Source organism: Leiobunum rupestre, chromosome 6 (assembly GCF_980474605.1).
Source record: "Leiobunum rupestre chromosome 6, qqLeiRupe1.1.hap1, whole genome shotgun sequence".
Lineage (NCBI taxonomy): Eukaryota > Metazoa > Arthropoda > Arachnida > Opiliones > Sclerosomatidae > Leiobunum > Leiobunum rupestre.
This window is the reverse complement of record NC_143389.1, coordinates 54,721,497-54,745,610: the sequence shown is the minus strand read 5'-3', so window position 1 is coordinate 54,745,610 and position 24,114 is coordinate 54,721,497. Positions and strand designations below refer to the sequence as shown.

Genomic DNA, 24,114 nt, shown 5'->3' with positions numbered 1-24,114 from the left:
GGTCGTAATTTATTTTAAACGTTTTCTCGGCTGATTAAGATGTTTAATGCAGTTCATCAATTGGGTTCGTTTGTGTTTATTTATAAAGAACCCTAACTATTCCCTCTACGGTCATTTATTGATATACGTTTAGTCAAGTGGCTTTCTGTGCTTTGTGAATGGTAAGTTTTTCGCTTCTTGTTAATAAGTTTTTTGGTGGTGTGGATATTTGGATATCTACGATTCCTAATGCAGTCATTGATATCCTGGGTGTGCGAGTCATTATATGATATTGGAAATTGGACGGTTTTGGTCTTTTTCATGCGGTATGTGTCACAACGTCAACAGGATGGTTCCGACAGTCTACGAGTCGTCCACTACCAGATATCTACGGTATCTTGATCGGGCGAACGTTGAAATAAAATGAGCGTTAACTATGCGGCAAGTATTTCGTAAGCGAGAAAAATACAAATACCCTCTGTAGATATTTCTTTCATTAAAATTGGCTTCGTATTATATTTAACTGATAAAATTGTTCTGTAAATAGGGTTAAAGTCAATTGTGCATTGTTTTAGTACGTCTAACTCACTGTTGTAACTACTTAATTTATAATATTCTGAATAAATTAATATCGGTTGTTTCGTCTCAATTATTTTAATTCAAATTAAAATTTTATACCGGGCGGGATTGAACCGGGATTACGTTATTAGTAAATAACTCTGAATTGGGGAGATATAACTTTGAGGGTGATCTCGAGAAATTAATACCGCTAGTTGTATTTTAATTTTGATTGTGTTGAGCTTTTGGGCGGTGTTGTTGGCTTTAATTATCATTTTTTCGTGTGAAGTGGTTTAAAGAAGGTTTTCTGTGTTGTTATATCGTAAGCGATAAAAATACAAATACCCTCTGTAGATATTTCTTTAATTAAAGTTTGCTTCGTATTACATTTAACTGATAAAATTATTCTGTAAATAGGGTTAAATTCAATTGTGCGTTGTTCTAGTTCGTCTAACTCACTGTTGTAACTACTTAATTTATAATATTCTGAACAAATTAATCTCGGTTGTTTCGTTTCAATTATTTTAATTCAAATTAAAATTTTATACCGGGCGGGATTGAACCGGGATTACGTTATTAGTAAATAACTCTGAATTGGGGAGATATAACTTAGAGGGTCATCTCGAGAAATTAATACCACTAGGGACAATGCTTCCGAGGAGAGGTATATTTTGGCTTGCCAACTTGTTTAAACGCAGTTTCTACTGAGCTCCAAGGTAGATTACCTAACGCGTCTTCGGTACTAAATAAATTAGAAAGCATTTCACCGGAAAATATCCTTTTAAATGGCGCAGAATGTGCAAAATTTATCCCGAATATATTTTATTCTTGATCGGTTACCACTCTGGAAACGCAACTAAGATATATGAACCAATTGGCTTGGGAGAAAAAAAAACGAACCAGTTGAGTTTTGGATTAATGTATACAAATACGTTGACGCATCCGGCGAACATGTCTCTAAGGACATTGCCGAAGTGGCAATAAAAATTTTATGTTTGCCATAACGCGCACGTCGAGAGGGTTTTCTCCCAAGTAACCTTACTTAAAAATAAGCATAGAAATAGGATGGGACTAGAACTGTTACAAAGTATCTTGTACATAAGATTTGGTTTATCGAGATTACAGATAAAACCATCTGAATTTATACCACCCGAAAAACTCATTAAACGTTTAAATGTAACCATTTACGAATGATTTCGTAAACTATTGTAAATAACTTGCGCAGTTCAAGTTAAAGTGCACTTTTAAATGAGCATTTTAACCGCGCGTTATGATCTCACCTTCTGTATAGTTTATCCTATTGTATCTGTTTCACGCATATGTATTTGAAATCTACACAAAAGCCTTGCTGGCTTGGTAGATATTTTTCTGTAAATAAATAAATAAATAAATAAATAAATAAATAAACAATTTTTGATATTTTGGTTTTTTTTTACCTATAAAATACGATAAATTTAGGACTCAAATTTGGGCTACTTTAAAAAAGCGATTTTTATTTTGGGCGGATTTTTGGGCTCATTTAGGTTTTGATTGGGCGGAAGATTGAAATTTTGACTTGGCAACAGGCTTGAATTTCGTCATGAGGAACGCTTCCAGAGCACCGTTAGTTACGGTTGTGAAAAAAATATTTTTAATAATTAGTATTGAAAGTTTTATGAATTAATTTTAGAAGACACACTTTTAATTAAGTATGACGCAGTTAGTTAGTTGTTAAGTTACCCTTTTTAAATGCTTTAATTCAATTATGGAGACTTATAATTTTGGTCAAGGCCTAAGCCTTGCCTTTTTATTTTTATTTTTTTTAGCCCAAATTTTGACGTTTGAAGGTAATATTATTAACGTAATATTGAAACTATAAAATGTCATAATTTAAAAATATTTTTAGCATCTATAATTCCTGGACTTAAATATTTTGAAACCTTAAAAGCAAAGGACATTAGTCATTCAGTAACTAAAAGAGGAATTCAACAGAGTACTCACAGATTCAATACTATTAAGGAAGTTTCATTTCGGGCTTTAGGAAGGTATTAAAACTTATTCCTTATTTCCTTCCATACAATTTATTTATCCAATGTAAAATCTTTTTTTTAGGCAATTTCGTTTGATTTTAAACCCCTCAAAGGGGCTATTGTCATCTCATTTTAAAGCTTACACAGTAGATGCATCTGGTCAAAAGCGGCCTGTTTGGGTTGACAAGGAGTTATTTTTTGAGGGAAGAGTTTTTGGGGAAAAAGATTCTGATGTTAGCGCTCACATTGAGGAAGGAGTTTTGACCGCTTCCATAAGAACTCCCGAAGATCTTTATATCATAGAACCTTCTTGGAGGCATTTGCCAGAAGATAGTAATGCTAGCATGATAGTCTACAGAGGATCCGATGCCAAGAATACCTGGAGTCATAATACCAAGCATCCAAAGTATAAGGATTGAACATTTTGGCTTCAGTCCCTAGAAGGAGACTAATATTTATTAATTAATTGTAGACCTAGTTTTTGCGGGTTTGTAAAAGAAGATGCGAATACCACAGATTCAATACCAGAGGATAAAAGCAGACAAAGTAGACAAACTGTTGAGTCCTATAATCTATGGGAACCCACTCAAACAAGGTGCTCCTTACTCTTGGTGGCGGATTACAGATTTTACGAGAATATGGGTGGAAGAAATTCCAAAGGCACTATAAATTTTTTGGTATGATTTTCTTTTCTTTATTATTATACCATTTTGCCTCAAAGATATTGACTGCCTTATTAATTTAGATTTCCCTGGTAGATAGAGTTAACAAAATATTCTTAGAAACAGAGTGGAGAGAAAGTGATAAACAGAGCGGTTTTCGTGGAATGGGATTTGTTATTCAGGAAGTAAATGTCCACAATGAACCAACACCTGTGGAAAATGGAGAAGTTCATTACAATATGGCCAGAGCTACTTGGAATGTGAGAGATCTTTTGGAAGTAAGAACTCGTTAATTAAATTCTGAAATGGTATATTTACATTTTAAGAAGATTAAGTTCCTGACTCACTCAACGACTTAAATTGGGCTAAATTACTTAATTTTTTTCACATTTTTTAAAGGAGTTAAAATCACTGTCACTGATTTCAGGTCTTCTCAAGAAATTGCAATCCTTATCGTTGTCTTTGTCACCTGTTTACTCATCAAAGTTTTGAGTCAGACAGCAGTGTTTTAGGATTGGGTTACATTGCCTCCACAGACCGTCTAAGGCCTGGGGGCATATGCAGTGCAGTCGGTACTGTTTTTGTAATGGATATTCCCTATTAAGTCCCTTACTGACAAAAACCCTAACTGACATAAAATAATTGTCAGTAGCTGTATTGCTTCGCAGCTTTGTCGTAGCCTCTTAGGGCTTATGATAGTTAATAATTTTAACCTAGTCAAATAACAATGTTGTGATCCAATGAGATCACCAAAATCCTCTCTACCCTGGGGAGGACTGCTGTAGCTAATTGATTGGGTAAAGTTTTTCGGTGCTATTGATTATGTGCGAAAAGCAATCTTGGGAGTATGGTTTTTAATTTTTAACATCTCAAATTATTGCCTGGTACTTGCGAAACACTACTGAATTGGTTTTTCATCAGTAAACCAACCTTATTTTCAAGACATCCCAAGAAGGTTTTTCACCTTTAATTTTTGGCTCTACTATGATATCAGTAGTAAACATTTTAAGAATAGTAAGAATAACTAGGCCTAAATTGTGATCTTGTGCTAAATATGCCCTTACGCTTATTGGCTTCCTCTACTTCTGTTTCTCTCTTTTTATTTCCTGACCCTTTACATCAGGTGTTTTCTCGTAACACGAATCACCGATGGTTCTGTCTAGCCCACCTATTTACTGACCAAAAATTTGAAGGGGGCATCCTGGGTTTGGCTTACGTTGGCTCTCCGAGACGTAACTCTGTGGGTGGAATTTGCAGCCCAGGTACTTTTCTTTACCCAAATGCTGAATAGGTGTTTTAATATCGTAAATATTTGTTTCAAATTTTAATTATTCAGCCTATTTTAGGCATTAATCATTTTTGAAATGTAAAACGCTTTATTTCCCTGTAACATATTGTCTTTGAAGTTGTTCTTACCTAATTTTATTTCCTTATCATTGTTTTATTTTGAAATAAGCATGGTTTCTAGTTTGCTAGCACTGCACTTAAACCCTCTCAAAATTAACGTTTAATTGTTTTCCCTTTTCTATTTGTGAGATTTTGAATTATCATTCTATTTTAGGATATGTAAAAAATGGTTACACCTTGTATCTGAATAGTGGCTTGAGCACTTCGAGAAACCATTATGGCCAGCCTGTTATTACAAGAGAAGCTGATTTAGTTACCGCTCATGGTAATATATATATTTAAGAAAGTTTAAACCTGTATTCTGTCATTTAACTCTCATTTTTAACATGTATTTTGCCATTATACAGAATTTGGTAAGCATGTTCTTTTTCAATATTTGAATTTTTTAGTTTTTATAAATTAACGCAGTACTTGATCAGGGCATAATTGGGGAAGCGAGCATGATGCTGATATTGAAGAATGTTCACCTGAATCTAGAGGAGGAGGCTCCTACTTAATGTATGCAATTTGGTGTTTGTCCTGGGTGTGGTCTTAATTTGTAATCTGTATTTGAACTAGGTTGTACTTATGAACTTCTTATAACACTATTTTTTAGGTACACTTATTCCGTTAGTGGTTATGATCCCAATAACAAGGTAAAACCTTTAAATTTTCTGTTTATAGTAGTCGTGATAGTTTAATATTTAATAACTTTGATTTATTTCCTTTTCAGAGGTTTTCCCCATGTAGTATTCGTTCAATTAGAGCTGTTTTGTTGGCAAAGGCTAGTCGTTGCTTTTCCAGTAAGATTCATAAGCACCCTGTGATTAAAGAACATTCAATATAAATTTATTCGTACTCTTAGAACCGGAAGAGTCATTCTGCGGTAACTCCCTGGTGGAAGAGGGAGAGCAGTGTGATGCGGGATTAATTGGTAGCGAAGATCACGATCCCTGCTGCAATGTTTCTTGTCATTTACGTGTTGGAGCAATTTGCAGCGACAGAAATTCACCCTGTTGTAAGGGATGCCAGTTAGTGAGTGCCGGAATAATCTGTCGTGAAGGCCAAAGAACTACTTGCAAAAGAGAGGCATTTTGTAATGGAGAAATGGCAGAATGTCCGCCTTCTCCACCACAGGCAGATCAGACTCCTTGCTTAGACAGGGGAAAATGCAAAGGTGGAGAATGCGTACCATTTTGCGAAACTTTAGGTCTCTTCTCGTGTATGTGTGATAAAGGTACGTTGTTGTTTATGTCTTCATTACTTCATGTGAAGAAATAAATATTTTACTATTCAGAGGAGGATGCGTGTAAAAGATGTTGCAGACCTTCTCCAAACACAACATGCAGTCCGATTGAGCCAGTGGAAATATTAAGAGACGGGACCCCTTGCATTCATGGCTATTGTGAAAAGGTATTCGTAAGTTTGATTTATTGATAATTGTTACGTTTAACCTTTTTTATTTTAAAATTTGTAAGGGTGAATGCAAGAAAACCGTACAAGATATTGTGGAGAGGTTCTGGGATATTATCGAGGACATAAACATAAATAGCGTTAGTAAGTATCATTCCGGAACTTTTTATTGGTTTATTACACAATTCTAAGGGATTTGTGTGTACTGGGCCGTATTCCACATAACTCTCCAAAAATTAGACTTAAGAGTGCCAGTGATATCAATCGAATGGAAATATCATGCCCTCGGTAGCCCGTTAAGAATTTTGGAGATCCCATAAGTTGATCATTTGCCAATTTTAGTGCTATAAGGCGATAATCGACTTGAAATCTACATACTTTTTATAAATTAAGACCGGCTTGGTTGAAAATTATACTTTTAGTTAGTACTGATCATTTCCGAACTACGTTATTGTTTGCAATAAGAATTTTAATTTTCAAGTCAGATTTATAGCCAATTTTCGGAGCCTCATAGCCCGCGTAATTTACAGTTATATCAAATATAATTTAGGATAAAGTAGGAAAATAGGATGTGGCAGGTTGTCAAGTGGGTAAAGCATGTTACCACACTTCCCTCAGGCTTAGCTCTGCTGTTAACTAAGGATGAGAAAAGTCCATCTGTTACAACAGTATTGTGATATTTTAATTTTGTACTAATTGATAAAGACGCCATCTAATTCCAAAAAACATTTGCGTTTCGCTACCTTATTTCTAAAACCAGATAACTCGAAAAATTTATTTTCAATAAATATCCTCTTAGATTTGTTTAGTTAATGAACAAGATGATAGAATCTTTTTCAAATTTAACATTTAAAATATATTTAATACAATGGGGCGATAGTGTGTACTTTAATATCGGTGACATCTTTATACTTGATCTAAAAATAAAACAATTATAGTGAAATTCCTTCACGACAATATCGTCGGAACTGTGATTTGTATTTCTCTTATTGTGTGGATTCCCATTAGCTGTATCATCAGCTTTGTGGTAAGGAAGGGTTCTTTAATCTCCACTAAATATAATTATTCATTGTTTAATGCATTTATTTTGCTTTTGGAATGTTCAGGATAGAAAAAGGAAACGTGAATATGAAGATGCCATGAAAAGAAAACCTAGGAAACAGGTGTGTATGGATCAGATAAAAATTTGCGTTGTATGGGAATTACTATTAATTTAAGGGTTTGTTCCGTTATCCCATTCCCTACCCTAGAATGTAGTACCATTCAGACCGCCTACTGATGGTTCTACGAGGATTATTCGCATAGCTAGCCGTAGCATGGACAACAATTCTCACAGGGGATCCATGTCTTTGAGAGGGAATTTACCTCCGGATAATTATAGAGTTTATCCGGAAAGGCGATATGATAGCCCCACTTTTGATAGACTAGGGCAAGGGTTAGGCGAAAACCGTAGCTATTCTCACAGCGAATCGGATTTCTACCATAAACCTCACCGTTATAATAGTCCCATGCATAGAGGAGGTACCCCTCAAAATTCCGTAGAAATACGTGGTAGGAGACAGAGAACCCCTCTAATGGAAACCTTTACAGCCCTTTAAATCATCTCCCCATCATCGACAAAAAACTTTCGTTTCAACATAGTCCACTATCAAATTGGTGGCTGATTATTAATTTCATTTTCATTTGAACTTAGCCAAATAATTCAGTTTACATCAACTACGTTTCATTATAACTTTTATCATAGAGTATTAATTTATCATTAAACTATAATCATCCAGTATTAGTTTATCATTAGTTTTTTTTACTATTACGCACCCATTGTCAATTTTTTAACACGTTTACTAATTCTAAAAAGGTATTTTTTAAAACACAGTTTTAAAAATATTAACGGTGTTTTGAAAAATTAAATTCCGGGATGGAAAATAGGGAATACATGCATTCTCCGCGATGAATGCGATTTTACGTGCATTAATGGAAAGAAAATTTGACAATGGGAACTTTCTACTTAAAGACTTTAATTTATCAAATCTTGTAACTAAAGTGACGTGATTACTTACAATTATGAGGAAACAAAAAACAACTAGTCAATTTTTTCTATAATTTTGTGATTTATATGGATTAAAGCAAGTCTTTAAACAGAATTTTGAGACAATTTATTATCTAATCAAAAGTCTAAGCATATAATACTATACAATTATAATTTGGGTTTCATTTTCCCCTGGTTGTGTATAAATCTTTATCAGCAGGGTTACTTTGCCCATGATCGCCATCCACTTTAGGTTTCTTTAAAGAAGATTAAGGATATTTAATTTAAAACCCAAGTTACTTGAGTGTAAAATTACCGTTTGTTGGCCTAGTTTGCCCAATAAGGATGAGAAATCGGGAATTTCTGGAACTTTAGGTAAATCCCACTTAAATACTTCATTTAAGTCATATCCTATTATGAAATTTTTAATAGAAATGGGAATCACTTATATAAATGGAAAAATTACCTACCAGTTTGATCTTTAACAACTTTGAAACCATCAGTTCTAATTTTATCGTAAACATTTGAAGAAATTTCTTTGGCTTCTTTGGGATAGCAAACTGCAGCTACGATTAAAGCTCCCGTTGTTCCGTAAAATGTCTTCTTAATAAAGCCCTCTTAAAAATATGAAGAAAATAAAAATTGAGTTACTTTTAGGATTCCTTTTCAATGAACATAATTAAACATACTTCTGGCTGCAATTAATAGACCTGTCAGACCACCCACAGTTATAGCTCCAACTCTAGGAATCATACTCTTATCATCAGTAATATAAGCGTAAGATGCTGAAATGGTTACTTAGTATTTAGTATTACAGTATTTTCAGTTAATGCTTTTACAATAATTACATTTAGTATGGGCAACCCCAGTTTCGTATATATTAATAACTCGTTCCTTAGCATTCTATGAAAACACAATTTAAACAGCTGATACAGAGTTAAAAAGACAAAGAAATACTTCAACAGGGCCCGCAAATTGTTCAATTCCCTTCCTTCCAACAGAAATGTAAGATTCTAGTAAACTGGGTTCACTCTTAACAACTTCATATTGATTTTGATGTTCTTTTTTATGAGCATCATAAAGTGGTAGCTGTAAGATTTTGATTAGTAATTGTTTTTCCAAATTTAACAAATAAAGGTAAATTTATACCGCAGTAGCTTTAAAGATCTTCTTGTGGCAACAACTTTTTTTCTTAGGGGTCTCACTTGGTGGTGGATTAGCATCCGATTTTGTTTCAGATGCCATGTTGAATTAAATTTACTTATGAAGTTATGACTAAAGTCTAAAGTCACTAAAAAACCGGGTCCCTTTGCTATTCCGTAATGCCCGCCACCTATCATATGGCCCTAAACAGCGCCAATTTCAAACCGCGCTTTACCAAGGTCTTTTTTCCGGTGAATAAATCAAACGAAAACAGATGGCCTTTAAAAGCACTAGCATGTCATTAAAAATCAGACAATGTGGAAGAAATCGCCAGTTACGATATAACAAATTAGTTATTTATGAAAAGAACGAATCTCAGTGTTTCGGACATTTTTCTAATTTGGGGCGCAATATTCATACATATCACATTTAACTGTAAAGCTAGGCTGATTGTAAATGTTAGAGTTTTATTACATCATAGAACGGTTGTGTACCTAGCGTATCTTTTGGAAGCTCCCGGGTCGGTTATCACCAAATAAAATTGTTTTACACACTCGGTAAGTCTGATTTGGATTGGTAAAGGGCTATAAACCTCATTGACTGAACTTTATTGTTGGTGCCTAGCTCCGAGAGGAGATTCAAACAGCTATAAACCAGTTTTGAAGAGACCTGAAACTGGTTGATAGCCTTGAGGGCCGCTTGACTATCCGAATAAATTTGGATAACCTTGCCATGAAACTTCTTTTTAAGACAAAAGTCAACATAGAAGCAGATAGTGGCAATTTACGCCTGAAAAACACTAGCATAAACACCAAGGCTTTCAAAGAAGCCGAGATTGCTAGTAAGAAAATACATTCCCGAACATGAGCCAGAGTGGGTCTTAGACCCATCGGTAAACCAGACGATTTCTCCTCTGGCCCCGAGGGTTTGTGATTAGATCACTCCTTACGGCTTGGAAAATAGGTATTGAAAGGCTTACTAAAATGTAATTTAGTAGCCATAATATCAGAACCCATTAGGAAGACAGGTAACTGACTTGAAATTTACCAGTAAATCTTGGTGTGCCTATTATCCCAAATATTTGCCCTCCACCAACCATTCTGGTTGAGCCTAAAGGCTCCCATAGCAGCAGCTTCCTCTATGAAAAGATGAAGAGGAAGAATGTTCAGGAGAATTTCTAGAGAAACACATGGGGCTGTTCTCATAGCTCCTGTGATGCTTACACAAGCCAGCCTTTGTAGGGTGATCAGATCACTCTGCACAGTCTTAATTCGAACTCTAGGCCACCAGACCACTGCAGCATAAGAGAGCAATGGTCTGATGATCATGGTGTACAGCCAGTAAACCACTTTAGGGCTAAGCCCCCATGACCTGCTAACTGCACTTCTGGTGCACCTAAGTAACATCTTAGCCTTCTTAACTATAGAGTCAGGGTGAGGCTTCCACGTTAGTTTGCTGTCTAGAATAACACCAAGGTACTTCACCTCGGTGCGTTCGCTCAAGATAGTCCCAAATAAGGAGATATCATTAAAAGAGTTTTGCATCCATTTATACGAGTAAAAGGAACAAGAACCGTTTTATTAGAATTTACCGTAAGATCAACTTCCCTGCACCAGCTTTCCACTGATGCAAGAGCCCTTCTCACTAAATCGCTAATAGTGTTGGGGAACTTTCCCATGAAGATGATGGCGATATCGTCAGCATAGCCGAAGCAACGTCACCCATCCCTGTTTAGCTTCACCAATAGTTCATCCACAACCAGGCACCACAGCAAACGTGATCTTTGCACAGGTAAACCAGGGCACCCCCATTCAGCTGAAATTGCCAGAATCGAGGAAGAGGGTTCCCCGAGGGTATCCCATCTATCCTCTCCAGAACTCCACGTTGGATGGTTCCCATTTCTTCTTCGGTTAAGCAATTCGAGGGAAAACCATCTTTTGTGATGGCCATCCACATCGAACCCACAGCTTCACTGAAGGTCTGTGATTTAGACCTTTTGGCAGCCAGTTGTTGAGAGCTCGGTGAGTCGTGGTCTGACTCCCTTGATCTCTTGTTTGAAGAGGAGTTACCCTTTGCAGAGTCTTCTGCCAACTTCCTCTTGCGAGTACGAGTATTGGAAGCGCTCATCTTGCTTTCCTCAGTCTGAGTGTTGTCTTTGGTAGACCCTTGCTACTGATGCTGGGTACTGCTGGAGGCAGACCCTAGCAACATGGGCTCGGTATCTTCCAAGACTAACCCACGACCTGAACTTGTTGAAGGGAGGGTAGTATCCTGATCTAGATACACCTTTCCCCTGGCTGGAGCCGGGTGCTTTCAAAGACAGACCCTTGCCCGATGGTTTTTATTGGAATACATGAAGATCCCACGAGTAAAGAGGAAAGTAGAAGATCACTGTCCTTAATCCTCTGTCCGAGCGGAAGACTAAAATACAACGGGGTGTCGCCTGGTACCCCGAGGGGATCGTTAACGATACCGTATTTTCGCTTCCCTGGTACCACTCAGCCTTTAGCACGATCACTCGCACCTTGGCCTAAGGAAGAAGCAGAGCCTTGATTGGGCAACGTGGGAAGTTGCCTCCCCACCTGTTACTCCCTTCCACCACGAAGAGGTTCAAGGTTGCAGTTTACAGAAGGGGAAAACCAACATAGCGCTGTTTCTAACTTACATGTTACCACAGCGAGAAATCTTCGTCACCAGCTAATTTTCCCTTTGAGCCAAATCGTTTTAAAAATTTAAATGTTTTCAAAAACTAACTTCGTCGAAATAAAGACTCATTATGGAATCTGAACATAAAATCATGGACACTGTATCTCTAACAGTGTAAATGATAAAATTGAGTATTTTAAACACTCGCTTCGTATCTGACGGTATTTTGTTTATTTTAAGGCAAAAACCTGTTTTCACGCTGTACAAATCCTTTAATTTTTTACTTTTTGTCTCTGAAATTTCGAAATTTAGGAAATTACAAACGTTTAAAAAAACCTTTCAGTGGGAAGAATCTAAGCACAAAAATTCTTTCAAATATCCGATTGAAGGGCTGTGACTCTCATCAGTGTACGTTTACACCATTGAGTTTACACAGAGCGACCAACGGCCTAAAATAGAGCGTAAATAAATGTTTATTTTTCGTCCGCCTAGGGGGTGTGTCTGACGAAAACTAAGTGTTTACCGATAAATTAACGAGTAAATTTTCGAGTAAATATTCTAAGTCCACTGAAATATTCCAAGTCCACTGAAATATTCCAAGTCCACTGAAATAACATCAACTATTTTGAAAGCAATGAATAAAATCACTTGCGTCAGGTACATTCTTAGGAATAAAAAACACGAACACGCACATTTTTTTTCACCGTAGCGAGCGTACTTTTGTTTTGTTGCTATACGTCTAATTCGAGTTTCTACCAGGTGGCATTGCGCGATGTAGTTTGTCACCCGTACCGTACCACTTTACATGTTGCGGTTTAATCGTCATAGAGTAATGAGATAAATCACCAGTTACGGTCTAAAAGTTATGCATTTCCGCTTTCTTGTTAGTTTCTTGGGATGTATGGCATTAACCGTTGTTTTTATGCTAAGAGCGAATCTCAGCGTTTCAATAGTATCCATGGCTAAAAAAGCAAAAGCCGAAAATACGTCATCACCAAACGTAGGTACTTGCGTAAAAGGAACGTCCAACGACACCATGTTCCGGGAAGTTGCCGTAAGTAAAGATTTACGTTTATCAAGAACCAAACGTGGTCAAAGTATTTCTTATTTTGTTAGAAAGGCGAATTTGACTGGGACGAGTACACGCAAGGAGTAATATTGGGCTGTTTTTTCTACGGTTATGTTCCCTCGAACTTAATTGGAGGGCGCATTGCCGAAAGAATCGGTTCTAAAAACATCGTCGGATTTGGAGTAACCGCTACTGCGGTGTTGACCTTGTTGACACCCGTTGCCGCTCGTTTTAGTTACAAAGCTCTCATCGCCGTGAGAGTACTGGAAGGTTTTGCTGAAGTAATGTACTGTACCTAAAATATTTAGAGAGTATAAAATGTTTTGAAAATTGGTTGAAATCTACTCTCTAGAATAGCACTAATTAGAAACATATTTGAGCTTCTGAGCTAGGAAGAACGGCCACGAGAAATCCAACGCCTCGAAATTTTACATAAGGCGATAGGAGTAGACTTGGTTTCGCGCCAAAAAGTAGGTGCCGTCATCGCCACCAGTATTCTAAGGTTTTTATTTTAGAAAGATTATCTCGAAAACCTACATAATCCTCCCGCCATCATACATTCGCTTGACACTTAAATTGTTGAGTGATTAGGTTGAATTTTAGTTTTTAACCAAGGAAACCAATATGATGGAAATATTCCAAAATATGCCCCTCGGATTTAATATTTAATTGTTATACTTTGGTTTATTAAAAAAAAAAATAGTGTAAAATTAGAAATTACAGATTGTTATGAATACCGAGATGATGCGATAAGGTATTTTTGACCGTTGTGCAAATTAAATATACTGAATTACAAACAAACTACAATAATACAGTATTGCGGCTGTTGTCCGTCATGTTTTGTTTAAAATGGAGGTCTCGTATAACGACGTTTCGGTTTTGGGGCGAAATTTAAGCAAAATCGAGCCGAAATGGTAGAAGGGATCTACAGTAATCTTAAAATTCGCCACACCCGCGCCAATAAATTAAACGAGACTGGAACTCGTCCGCCGTTATGATCGAAATTTATAATGTTCGAGATAACCGTACTGTATGAATTGTAGGAGTTAAGTGAAAAATAACAGAATCCAGGTTGAATGCAACGTAGAATTTATTGCGAAGTTAGACTTCAGAGTAAAGATTACAGAAATTAACTACTATATATGATTGGGGGTTGACGTTAAGCCCAGTCATTTCTTAACCTATGGGTACAATTACTTTTTGTTCCTAACTTATTATTTTGTTCTTTTGTAACAAAACCAGAGCCACACTTGACTCGCTGTAAAATGCACAGTGAATGTCAGAAACGAGTTCTCAGATCCGAATGGCACGTCGAAGAATGACGCAGGTGGCAGCGACCACTTCGGCGAATCCCGCGTGAACCGCCTTGAGGACCTCATCCGAGATGTAGTTGGGCTTTCTTTGACCTTACACTGATTACCTGGTTTGAACTATAGATGGCGCTAGGATTGCGATCTATAGTTCAAACCCGCGGATTTTAAATTAGGAAAAAAAACTGGTGGAACTTACACTACAATTATCTATTAATGTTAATTCGTCCAAAAAGTACGGAAATTTTATGGGTTTTTTTAGTCAAAATTGGTTGAAATCGTTATACTCGTTTTTGGCATGGAACAAATAGAGACTTTCACCCCTTTTTGTGTCACGTCCCCTTTACAGATTGTTTCTTGTTTTTTAGGGCTTAGTTTATCCGGCCATGACTACTATTAGTGCAAGATGGTTCCCGAAGTCCGAACGGTCTGCTCAGTTTTCGCTGATAAACTCTGGACTTTCAGTCGGCACCGTTTTGGGTACCCTGGTAGCGGGAGTTCTGTGCGCTTCTGACATATTCGGTGGATGGCCTTCAGCTTTCTATCTACCAGGTCAGACTTTGAAATATAATGGATCATCATCGTAATAATAATTGGAATGTAATTAATTTTCTTTATATTCCTTCGATTTCAACATTATCGTCCTGAACCCGAAGGCTTAATCGGATTTTTGTGGTTATTTTTCTGGATTGTCTTCGTTTCGGAATTCCCCGCTGAAAATCGATGGATTTCTTCCAATGAATTGGACTTCATACTGAGCGGCCAAGGAGAAGAGAAACCTACCAGAGTATAACTTAAATTTAGTATCTACTTTAACACCAATTGATTTTCGGATGTTTTTTTTTGTGAGCACTTTTTGGCTGCCTTGTTGATTTGTTCTGGAATTTTGGGTGGTTAGGACGGTTTTCGGGCACCGTTGCCGCGCTTTTAAAATATTGTGGCAGTTTTGGTGGGTTTTTGCAATATGGCGTGATTTTGGCGGTTTATGACGCGGAATATATAACATTTTAATAATTCTACATTTTTATTCGGTTTATTATTATTATTATTATAATAATTAAATTATTTAGACCAAATTTACACGATTTATGGTGTCCTGCAGATTAGTGCCAAAGGCAGGGGCGTAGGAACCAGGGGGGGGGGGGGGCAGGGGGGGCAATGCCCCTCCCTAGAATTTTGCTGGGAGGGGCAACTAATGTTATTGCCCCCTCCAACCTTTTGGTCTATTGAAATCTTAAAAAGGCTCAAATGCTCATTTTAAACGCATATAAAGCTTTTAGAACCACAACTGTGTTTAATTTTCAGTCTTTTCCCACCAATTACACATGCACTTGGAGTAGGCTAGTAGCTACACTCAATTAAAAATTCAAAACCATTCTTTAGACCCTTTTTCGTTTCTCTTTGCCCCCTCCAACTTCTAGAACGTTCCTACGCCCCTGGCCAAAGGCATATCTAGTTTAGTAGATGCACGGTTAATAGAATTGAATATTATAAATTTGAGGTATTGAAAAGTAATTTATTTATCAAAGAACATCGTCGTTCCTTGGGTTCAAATATTCAAATCAGTACCTTTTTGGGCCATCTTGATCAGCGCGTTCTTCAGCGGTTTCAGTACCATGATGTTGATGGTTGACATACCGACGTTTGTAGGAAACATATTGGGATTTGACATATTAACGGTAAGGTTAAAAAAAACTGGTTGTAATTTTGTGAATAATATAATGTTCTAATTTGAAGTGTGTTATATTTGAGTTATTTAACAGAATGGGTATTTATCCACCATACCTTCAATTTTGGAAGCTATCGTAACGATTATCTCTGGAATCGTTTCGGATTTTCTAATAAGACGGAGCTTGTTGACATCCAACAAAACGAGGAAAGTGTTTTACGCCCTCGGTAGGTCTGACTATCGATATCTTAAACGGCAACAAAAGTGGCAGAATCTGCTCAAACTACACTGTTGTTGCCTTTTAAATAGGTTCAATGCGTACCTTGCTAACGAACGTTGAAATGTAGGTAGCATACTTCCGGCAGTTTTTCTAATGTGCATAGTTCCATCGGGCTGTAATCTCCCCCTGACGACGGCCATGCTCTTTCTAGGCAAAGGCTTAGACGGCATTTCGTTTGTGGGCCCTGGTTTGGCTATTTTAGATATGTCTCCTGATTTCGCGGGTAGGTTATTTTTGTAATTTGAAATATTTATAGATTCTGGGTCTATTCGCAGGAGCCATCATGTTTGCGCAACTTGGTTTGTTCGTTCACGCGTTTCTCGCAAAATTTCCGTGATTTCGCGCATTAACCAATGAGAGAATTACTCTCAATTCATTCAAAATATGTAAATTTACACCAACAAAGGTGCCTGAGATTAATATTAATTTGTTTTGTGTACTTAAAATGATGCATCATAAAATTAATTTAAATATTTCTAGCTAATTAAGACTCGGCCGGGCGTTTTTCAAAACTTGTCGAACAAAAGCTTTTGTTGGCCGAGCCAGCGTTTTGCGAAAGTGTTGGTTAGTGTGAATAGAGGCCTTCTGTGTATCGAAATTATCCCGTTATATTTCGTTTATACTTAAAGGGACTTTAACTGGAATCTACAATTGCATTTTCTGTATGCAAGGTGTAATTGCGCCCTTAGTAGTCGGGATCTTAACCGAAAATAATGTAAGTATTACATTACTCGTAATAGGATAATTCTGTGTACTAGAGCTGATCAACAGCGTGATCTAAATGTCATTTACGAACATCGTATCATTGCTTCAACCAAAATTACTCGCACTTGGTGCACAGGTTCAGATTGGAATGTAATCATTAAAGGCACATTGTTTCGTTGTAGCAAACGATGGATCAGTGGGCGATAATTTTCGCCATAGCCGCAGCTTTAAACATTGCTGGTGTACTGGTGTTTTGCATTTTCGGGTCGTCGCAATTGCAGTCTTGGGGAATGGCGGACGAAAGCAAGGATTTTAGCGACACTAAGTGAAATTGATTCAATTTAAAATGTCAGAAATTTTCAAGTCCGTTGAATTGATAATGACGCGATTTTGAAAATCACGAATAAATCATTTGTTTTCAAGAACCTTCGCTTCATTAGCATATTTTTCCACTCGCGTAGCATGTTTCCGTACTTTCATAAAATGTTTTATGGCATATTTTTTCCTACGTATCGGTTACATGGGTGCAGTGGTGCAAACAAAGTTATTGTAAAGGTTTCCATGTACCACTGTACTGGCAAACTATGCGCCATAATCCGTCTAAGGTCTTAAAATCGCTCAGAGAAACATATATTTATGACACGTCATGAGGCTCTCTACGTTTAATTATTGCTATGATGCTAACAACGAATCTGTGTTTCAATTCTGTCCATGACCAAGAATCGGCAATCCCAAAAGTTGAACGTCATTGGCACGTGCAAAGAAGCTACCAGTACAGCGAATGAAACAGATTTCTATGATTTTGCAGTGAGTTTATCCACTACATGTCACATCTACCTTTGACCAAATTGAAAAGCGTATTTTCCTTGCAGAATGGGACGAATACACGCAAGGAGTCATTTTGGGTTCCTTTAACTACGGTTACGTCTTTCGCTGGATCATAAGTGGACTGGTGGCATAGCTGTTGGAAATGACTAGACAGGCAATTACTTTTAACGAAATTTATTTTCTTAACTCTTTCATTGAGTTGCGTTGAAGATACGATATTTTGTATGGAAAAATATGAGTTAATATTACAATTGAAACTGGGTTTATACATTGAGTTGGGAATAAATAGAGGTACAACTAAATCTGGCTGGCGCGGGACCAAATTCGTTCAATATGGAGACGTTTTCAACTATATCGTTCAACCGTGGCGGCATCTGTCTCTAGTGGTGGCAACTATATTGCAATTGAATTTTTGCGCGAATCATATAACTTTACAAAATATAGATGGCGCTACCGCCTAATTATAAAGATGAATTTCATACAGTCTTCTCAGAACAGGTCCCGCGTAACCATGGCAACCGAAATCGTAATAGTAATTCTAGCAGTATTATTCCCAATTCAATGGGTTTATATACGGCTTATTAAAAAGTATTGAGTTCGACCTTATCTTATCAAGATAATAAACATTAATTTTAACTAACGCTTATTTCTTTTAAATTAAAACCTTTTTAGAGTTTTTCTATTTTTTTATGTTTACGTAATCGCAACATCCTCCGCCCGATGGACAATGATTGTTCATGACACTTCGCTGATTTCTAAGTTGTATAGGTGTTGATCGGCTCTTTTTGCTGTGACGCCACCAGGTAGCCTAAAGACCTTTTCACACGAGCCAACTTTTTAAATCAAAATGCTGAGTCAGCAAAAATGGATCAGTGATCCATTTTTTTCTCGCGCACATTTTTGGTGGATCAACTCATCGAACTTTTATTCACACGAGCCAACTAGTTGACTCAACTCAAGTTGACTCATCTAGTTGGATCAAAAAGTTGGCTCGTGTGAAAAGGCCTTTAGACTGCACGCTCGAACCTTTCCATCACGTCCAGGAAAGACTTCGGTAATACGTCCGATACGCCATACTTGTCGAGGTAATTTTTCATCGCCCAAGAGTACGACATCGTTCACCTTGAAAGGAACGGTGCTGGTTACTGCTTTGCTGGTGTGGGCCGAGCGAAGTTCTAGTAGGTAGTTGTTGCGCCAGCGATGCCAGAAATGGTTCAGAACGGCTTGACGATGTTTAAGTCGCTGAATCAGCCGTCTCTCGTTGGCGTTGACGTCTGGTCTCTTGAAGGAATGATCGGGAAACGAAGTGGCTCGTTGACCAATGAGAAAGTGTGAGGGAGTCAACGGGAATGGCTCGTTTGGGTCGGTGTCGTTGTACGTTAACGGTCTTGACGACTGCCTCAATTTCAGTTAGACTCGTTGCTAGTTCTTCGAAGGACATTGCATTATTCCGAATGGGGACAAGCCGTTCCCAAAAACCGCCCCACCAGGTAGCGTACTCCGTGATATATCTCCATGCTATTCCCTTGTGGCCCAGATGTTTTTGAAACGGCTTTTCTTCGATATTCCGGTAAAGTTTTTCAAGATCTCGGCCGGTTTTCTTAAAGGACTTTGCATTATCAGAATATACGTTTGAACAAATTCCTCTTCGAGCCACAAATCTTTGGAAAGCCATCATAAACTTGTCGGCGCTCATATCAGACACCAACTCCAAGTGAATGGCTCGGGTTACTCCACAAGTAAAGAGAGCGATGTAGACCTTCTTGGAACCTTCCAGCCTTGCAGTTTTTAAAGGACCGGCGAAGTCGATTCCGGTTGTCGCAAATGGAGGCGCCTCGTTGACTCTTTGGAAAGGCAGGGGGGCGGCAATTTGATCTCCAGCCTTGACGCTGAAACGCCGACAAACCGTACATCTTCCCATTATCCTCTTCACCATCTGACGACCTTGAAGTATCCAGTAGTTCTCCCTTAGTTGCGTCAAGGTAGCATTTAGACCTCCGTGCATCATGGCGCAATGGCTCTCTTTTACTAAGAGCTCGGAAAACCTGTGTTTTGATGGTAGAAGGTTTGACTTGATATTCGAGATTTGAGTTCTGCAAACGTCCTCCGACTCGAAGCATGCCATTTTGTAGAATTAAATTCAATGATTTTTGAGTTCTTTGATAACGGTTGACTGTTCAGCAAACACGCGACTTCCTCTAGAAATGACTCTTGTTGGACTTGACGTATCCATTTTTTACGAGAATTTTCTATTTCTTCTGTTGCTAGGGGACCAGTTCTTCTTTAGTTCCTTGTATTGTTTCGCCAACGAAGAATCCAGGAAGTTACTCGAGTTACTGAGCTGTATTTTTGCAGATCCATGACGGGTTCACTTTCTTGCACGAGACCGGGCATTTGAATAGTTCGCCTCTCTTCTTCTACTTCTTGATTATCGTTGGAAAACTTCGAATTTCTCGGCCACGTCCATTTTTCTTGTAGAAGCCACGGAGGTCCATTCCACCAGATTCTGTTTGACATGAGTTCGTTTACGGAGCATCCTCGGGACGGCAGATCCGCGGGATTGGTCTTTCCAGCGCAGTGACCCCAAGACGACGGCTCTGTTAACTTGTGAATTTCGGCAATCCTGTTTGCTACGAAAGGTTTCCACTCTCTAGCCAATCTTTGGATCCATTGAACGACGATGGTGGAGTCGGTCCAACAATAATAAGTGGTGATCTCGCCGTTAAAAACGCCCAACAAATAACTCAGTAATCGAGAACCAACCAATGCTGCCATCAACTCCAGACGAGGTATTTTTAATTCTTTTAATGGAGCGACTCTGGTTTTTGATGAAAGCAGACTGACTCCAATCTTTCCGGTAACTGTCTCGTATCTTAGGTATGCCACGGCTCCATAAGCTTGCTTACTTGTGTCGCAGAATAGATGGATTTCTTTCGAGATGATTCTTTCTTCACAATCTTGATAGTACCATCGTGGGATCGAGACATGACGTAAATCATCGAGTTCCATTCCTCTGTTAGAAAACTTGGCAGTTCAGAATCCCAGTCCAAGCCAGCCAGCCATAGCTTTTGAAAGAGACATTTGACACGTACCAAGAATGGAGACAGGAAACCAATGGGATCGAAGACTCGAGCCGCCGCTTGCAAAACACTTCTCTTCGTATTTTTTCTTGTCTTCAGAAATTCTTGGAGAGTTGATACGTCAAAGACCAGAGTATCTGCCTGAGAATTCCAGGAGATGCCGAGGACCTTGAGGGGCAGCGGGGATTTTTCTAAATTCGGGACCAAAGATTTCTCTTCTTGAACTCCTTGGTCTTTCCAGTGTTTTACTAGCTCCTCAGAATTTGATGTCCATTTTCTCAAATTCATTCCAGCTCGTGAGAGAATGTCCTTGGATCTTCGCTTCTTCAATATTCGGCTTTCCTGATATGAGATCGTCCACGTAGATACTTTTTTCGAGTTCTTTTACTGTCTCAGGATACTGGTCCTTATACCGGTCGAAGTGATACTTCAATACTGCGGCCAAGTGAAATGGACTTGAACAGACCCCGAACAAGACCCTGGTCATGCGCAGGTGAATGAATTTTACGGGTTCGCTTCCCTTTGGTAGGGACTTGATCCAAATAAATCTCGTGAATTCTCGGTCTGGTACAGCCAGCGTTATCATCAAGAACGCTTTCTCAATGTCTGCCATGAGAGCTATTTTGTTTTTTCGGAAACGGATGAGTAACGCTAGTAAGTTGGGATTCAAGTTCGGCCCAGGGTTAAGTAGAGAGTTCAATGTTGGACATCCCTTTTCGTGCGCCGCTGCGTCAAAGACGATACGGAACTTCGTTGTCTCTTTATCTTCTCGTATTACAGGAAAATGCGGTATGTAGTACTTCGGCTCTTCGGACTGGATCAGCTCATGAGGGACTTCCTCTACGATACCCTATTGTTGGAAGTCATCAAACGTTTCTTGATAGCGCTGGTATAATGTAGGGTTTCGCTGACATTTCTTCACGAGGCCTTGCATGCGTCGACTGGCCAATGCGAAATTACTTCCAAGTTGTTCAACTTGATCTTCCTTCCATAGTAATTTCACTTTATATCGTCCGTCTTGAATCTTGATATTAGAATTATGCTTCAGGATTAACTCTTCATCCGTTCTTGATATAGATTCTTCATCCAGGATCCCTAAGGACTCAAGCTTCCATAACGCCTTTAGACTCATCTCGTCTTTTTCTTCTTCCTCTTCAACTATCGAATTCATCACGACGACACCCTGAGCAAATACGTTCGAAGACATCAGAGTTGGCCCTTGAACTGCCCATCCTAGTCGACTTTCCAAAGCGACGAGAGAGTCCGTCAATCTGTGAATCACGCCGGTGACTATCTTCCAATAGTAGTCCCCTGCTATTAGCATAGACAGCTCTCTTCTTACAGGTTGACCATTTACTTCGGACTTGTCTGCCAATTGGATACCTCTCTTCGCCATTGTTTCTCTGATATCGTTATCTCGCATACCGATAACTGCTCCAAGGATCTTCGGGCTCTCGAATACGGACATCTCGATACTACTTGTCGGATCATTCAGGCCCCGTAGAAGGACCTTGACTTTCCTTCTGGTCGATGCTGTTGATTTCTCTGTTCCGAAACCTCCAACGGTGATGGTACCTTCTCCAATGATTGGCAATTGAAGTCTTTCGACTACGTCTTTAGTTATGAAGGACCTCTGAGCGCCGTTATCCAAGAGACATCGTATCGGCTGTTTCCCATTAATCCCTTCTGCATATACAACGATTGTTTGAAGGAGTACTTGCATCGGACAGCTCACCGCCATAGATATCAATTTTTCTCAGACGATTGTAGTTCTTTTTCCGAAGTTCTTGGTTTTTCTCCATGAATGTCTCGGCATATTGATACGTGATGTCGCCTTTGGTATTTCTTACATCTGTTTTTTCTTATTTACAGCATCGAGCGGTATGTCTCGGTTTAAGACATAGAAAACATCTATCTTGATGGGTCAGCAACTCCATCTTCCGTTCCAGCGTTGCACTCGTGCAGTCTTCCGGCTTGTGATCGCTATTGCAATAACAACAGGTATCTGCATCAGCTACAGCTACGTTCAGGATCGACGCTGTGGGTATTTTGCTTCTCATAGGAAATGCGCTCGATCTGGAGGTCCCGACATCAGCTCTTGAATGGAATCTTACTTTCTTAGCGTCGTCACTATGGTCTCGTATTGGCCTATTAAGCACTGCAGCTCGTTTTCGGCACTCCACTTCTTTTCTCAAGTACTCCATCAGAACGCTTGCATCGTATTCATCATCGGCCTCGTCCAATTGTCTTGAATACTCCAGCGCCATATCGTGAGGGAAAAGCTGAATTACGATGTGGCAAAAAAGATATCCGTAACTTGCTTGAGGAATTCCTAATGCTTCGAGACACTTGACCTTGACATCACATGTATCATAGAGTGACCTCAACCCGGAAATGTCCGTGGATTTTCTGATCGGATCTAATCTGGTTATTTTATCCAGATGACTACTGATGGCCACTCCTTTTCGTCCGTATCGTTTCTCCAGTAGTTCGACAGCGACGATGTAGTTTTCTTCTGTAAGCGGAAGTCCAGATATCGTGTTGAGAGCTTTTCCTTCCATATAGGATTTCAAGTAGACGAACTTGGTAACGTTTCCGATGCCATTTTTTCCGTGAATAGCTGCGCAAAACTGATCCCAAAAACTTCGCCATTGCGTAGGGTCGCCATTACACTGCGGTATCGTTACTCGAGGGAGGTTGACCATGATTTTACCTTGGTTTTCGTCATAATTCTCCTTGATATTCTCTTTTCGGGATACTTCCTCTTCTTCCAGGTCTTGAAAGAATTTCTCTAGCGTGGTCTGCCTTTCAATGATCGCTTCTCTGTATTTTTCTACTTCGTCGATTTCGTTCCCCCAATAGGTCTTCAGGTACCAGCGTTTCTAGTTGCTCGTCTTTGTAGCTCAACTGGTCCCTATTCTCTGAGAGTTGCTTTAATAATTGCCGTAGTCGGTCCTCGTTCCGTTCTTGTTGACTCCATTCGTCATCGATCTTATTCATAATGGCGTATGTCCTTGTCCTTAAAGTTGCTCTTGCTTTCACCAATCGCTCCATGGTCTGGTTCTTGTATCTTCACCGTCCAAGCTAATAGACTTTGCGTTCTTCTTAAGTGGCTCCGCAAGGATACGTTGAAGGATCTTAATACGTGAATCTTCCTATTGAACTTGTACTTGGTTACGTTCCTCCCGGGTTTCGGCACCAATTTGTCACGTCTTTCGCTGGATCATAAGTGGACTGGTGACATAGCTGTTGGAAATGACTAGACAGGCAATTACTTTTAACGAAATTTATTTTCTTAACTCTTTCATTGAGTTGCGTTGAAGATACAACATTTTGTATGGAAAAATATGA

The 24,114-nt window shown here is 38.7% G+C and overlaps 8 protein-coding genes across 8 annotated transcripts; 3 read left to right on the top strand and 5 right to left on the bottom strand.

Moving 5' to 3' along the window:
• Positions 1-2,116: 2,116 nt before the first annotated feature.
• Tace (ADAM 17-like protease Tace) lies at positions 2,117-8,110 on the top strand. Its single transcript, XM_090177590.1, is given in 16 exon segments — positions 2,117-2,363; positions 2,423-2,561; positions 2,629-3,223; positions 3,292-3,486; positions 3,636-3,780; positions 4,770-4,880; positions 4,963-4,968; positions 5,035-5,113; positions 5,211-5,250; positions 5,328-5,397; positions 5,460-5,831; positions 5,892-6,007; positions 6,073-6,151; positions 6,946-7,034; positions 7,114-7,170; positions 7,258-8,110. Coding segments are annotated over 16 exon segments (2,523 nt in total). The 5' UTR covers positions 2,117-2,281; the 3' UTR covers positions 7,606-8,110.
• Positions 8,111-8,137: 27 nt separating this feature from the next.
• Mic26-27 (MICOS complex subunit 26/27) lies at positions 8,138-9,363 on the bottom strand. Its single transcript, XM_090177589.1, has 7 exons — positions 9,183-9,363; positions 8,991-9,122; positions 8,882-8,936; positions 8,723-8,818; positions 8,504-8,650; positions 8,350-8,444; positions 8,138-8,290 (listed from the first exon to the last, which is right to left on the bottom strand). The coding sequence occupies exons 1-7, from the start codon at positions 9,276-9,278 to the stop codon at positions 8,216-8,218; spliced, it is 696 nt and encodes a 231-aa protein (XP_090033715.1). The 5' UTR covers positions 9,279-9,363; the 3' UTR covers positions 8,138-8,215.
• A 3,417-nt stretch (positions 9,364-12,780) lies between these two features.
• On the top strand, positions 12,781-16,010 carry LOC149942618 (sialin-like). Its single transcript, XM_090179493.1, has 6 exons — positions 12,781-12,876; positions 12,939-13,172; positions 14,570-14,753; positions 14,858-14,988; positions 15,731-15,880; positions 15,939-16,010. Exons 1-6 carry the CDS (start codon positions 12,781-12,783, stop codon positions 16,008-16,010), a joined length of 867 nt encoding a protein of 288 aa, XP_090035619.1.
• A 9-nt stretch (positions 16,011-16,019) lies between these two features.
• On the top strand, positions 16,020-17,213 carry LOC149942617 (sialin-like). Its single transcript, XM_090177310.1, has 4 exons — positions 16,020-16,101; positions 16,222-16,373; positions 16,780-16,865; positions 17,038-17,213. The coding sequence occupies exons 2-4, from the start codon at positions 16,244-16,246 to the stop codon at positions 17,182-17,184; spliced, it is 363 nt and encodes a 120-aa protein (XP_090033436.1). The 5' UTR covers positions 16,020-16,101; positions 16,222-16,243; the 3' UTR covers positions 17,185-17,213.
• Positions 17,214-18,917: 1,704 nt separating this feature from the next.
• On the bottom strand, positions 18,918-19,808 carry LOC149942616 (uncharacterized). Its single transcript, XM_090179492.1, has one exon. It carries the CDS (start codon positions 19,806-19,808, stop codon positions 18,918-18,920), a length of 891 nt encoding a protein of 296 aa, XP_090035618.1.
• A 158-nt stretch (positions 19,809-19,966) lies between these two features.
• Positions 19,967-21,376, bottom strand: LOC149942615 (uncharacterized). Its single transcript, XM_090179491.1, has 3 exons — positions 21,152-21,376; positions 20,590-21,105; positions 19,967-20,533 (listed from the first exon to the last, which is right to left on the bottom strand). The coding sequence occupies exons 1-3, from the start codon at positions 21,374-21,376 to the stop codon at positions 19,967-19,969; spliced, it is 1,308 nt and encodes a 435-aa protein (XP_090035617.1).
• A 237-nt stretch (positions 21,377-21,613) lies between these two features.
• Positions 21,614-22,504, bottom strand: LOC149942614 (uncharacterized). The gene has a single exon (XM_090179490.1). It carries the CDS (start codon positions 22,502-22,504, stop codon positions 21,614-21,616), a length of 891 nt encoding a protein of 296 aa, XP_090035616.1.
• Positions 22,505-22,625: 121 nt separating this feature from the next.
• On the bottom strand, positions 22,626-23,817 carry LOC149942613 (uncharacterized). Its single transcript, XM_090179488.1, has 2 exons — positions 23,638-23,817; positions 22,626-23,564 (listed from the first exon to the last, which is right to left on the bottom strand). Exons 1-2 carry the CDS (start codon positions 23,815-23,817, stop codon positions 22,626-22,628), a joined length of 1,119 nt encoding a protein of 372 aa, XP_090035614.1.
• Positions 23,818-24,114: the final 297 nt, after the last annotated feature.

What these genes read in the sequence shown, in the direction of transcription:
- LOC149942613 (XM_090179488.1), bottom strand. Translation starts at nt 23,817, where the DNA reads ATGGAGCGATTGGTGAAAGCAAGAGCAACTTTAAGGACAAGGACATAC. An exon ending in ACGAGCAACTAGAAACGCTG is followed by an intron (nt 23,565 to 23,637) that starts GTACCTGAAGAC and finishes ATTGAAAGGCAG; the next exon opens with ACCACGCTAGAGAAATTCTT.
- LOC149942616 (XM_090179492.1), bottom strand. Translation starts at nt 19,808, where the DNA reads ATGGCATGCTTCGAGTCGGAGGACGTTTGCAGAACTCAAATCTCGAAT.
- LOC149942617 (XM_090177310.1), top strand. Translation starts at nt 16,244, where the DNA reads ATGTGCATAGTTCCATCGGGCTGTAATCTCCCCCTGACGACGGCCATG. An exon ending in TATGTCTCCTGATTTCGCGG is followed by an intron (nt 16,374 to 16,779) that starts GTAGGTTATTTT and finishes TTATACTTAAAG; the next exon opens with GGACTTTAACTGGAATCTAC. An exon ending in GGATCTTAACCGAAAATAAT is followed by an intron (nt 16,866 to 17,037) that starts GTAAGTATTACA and finishes GTTTCGTTGTAG; the next exon opens with CAAACGATGGATCAGTGGGC.
- LOC149942615 (XM_090179491.1), bottom strand. Translation starts at nt 21,376, where the DNA reads ATGGCAGACATTGAGAAAGCGTTCTTGATGATAACGCTGGCTGTACCA. An exon ending in AGGACCAGTATCCTGAGACA is followed by an intron (nt 21,106 to 21,151) that starts GTAAAAGAACTC and finishes ATCTCATATCAG; the next exon opens with GAAAGCCGAATATTGAAGAA. An exon ending in CCATCTATTCTGCGACACAA is followed by an intron (nt 20,534 to 20,589) that starts GTAAGCAAGCTT and finishes GTTACCGGAAAG; the next exon opens with ATTGGAGTCAGTCTGCTTTC.
- LOC149942614 (XM_090179490.1), bottom strand. Translation starts at nt 22,504, where the DNA reads ATGGCGGTGAGCTGTCCGATGCAAGTACTCCTTCAAACAATCGTTGTA.
- LOC149942618 (XM_090179493.1), top strand. Translation starts at nt 12,781, where the DNA reads ATGGCTAAAAAAGCAAAAGCCGAAAATACGTCATCACCAAACGTAGGT. An exon ending in TACTGGAAGGTTTTGCTGAA is followed by an intron (nt 13,173 to 14,569) that starts GTAATGTACTGT and finishes CTTGTTTTTTAG; the next exon opens with GGCTTAGTTTATCCGGCCAT. An exon ending in TGGGATTTGACATATTAACG is followed by an intron (nt 15,881 to 15,938) that starts GTAAGGTTAAAA and finishes TCTAATTTGAAG; the next exon opens with TGTGTTATATTTGAGTTATT.
- Mic26-27 (XM_090177589.1), bottom strand. Translation starts at nt 9,278, where the DNA reads ATGGCATCTGAAACAAAATCGGATGCTAATCCACCACCAAGTGAGACC. An exon ending in TGGGGTTGCCCATACTAAAT is followed by an intron (nt 8,819 to 8,881) that starts GTAATTATTGTA and finishes TAACCATTTCAG; the next exon opens with CATCTTACGCTTATATTACT. An exon ending in AGTTGTTAAAGATCAAACTG is followed by an intron (nt 8,445 to 8,503) that starts GTAGGTAATTTT and finishes ATTTCATAATAG; the next exon opens with GATATGACTTAAATGAAGTA.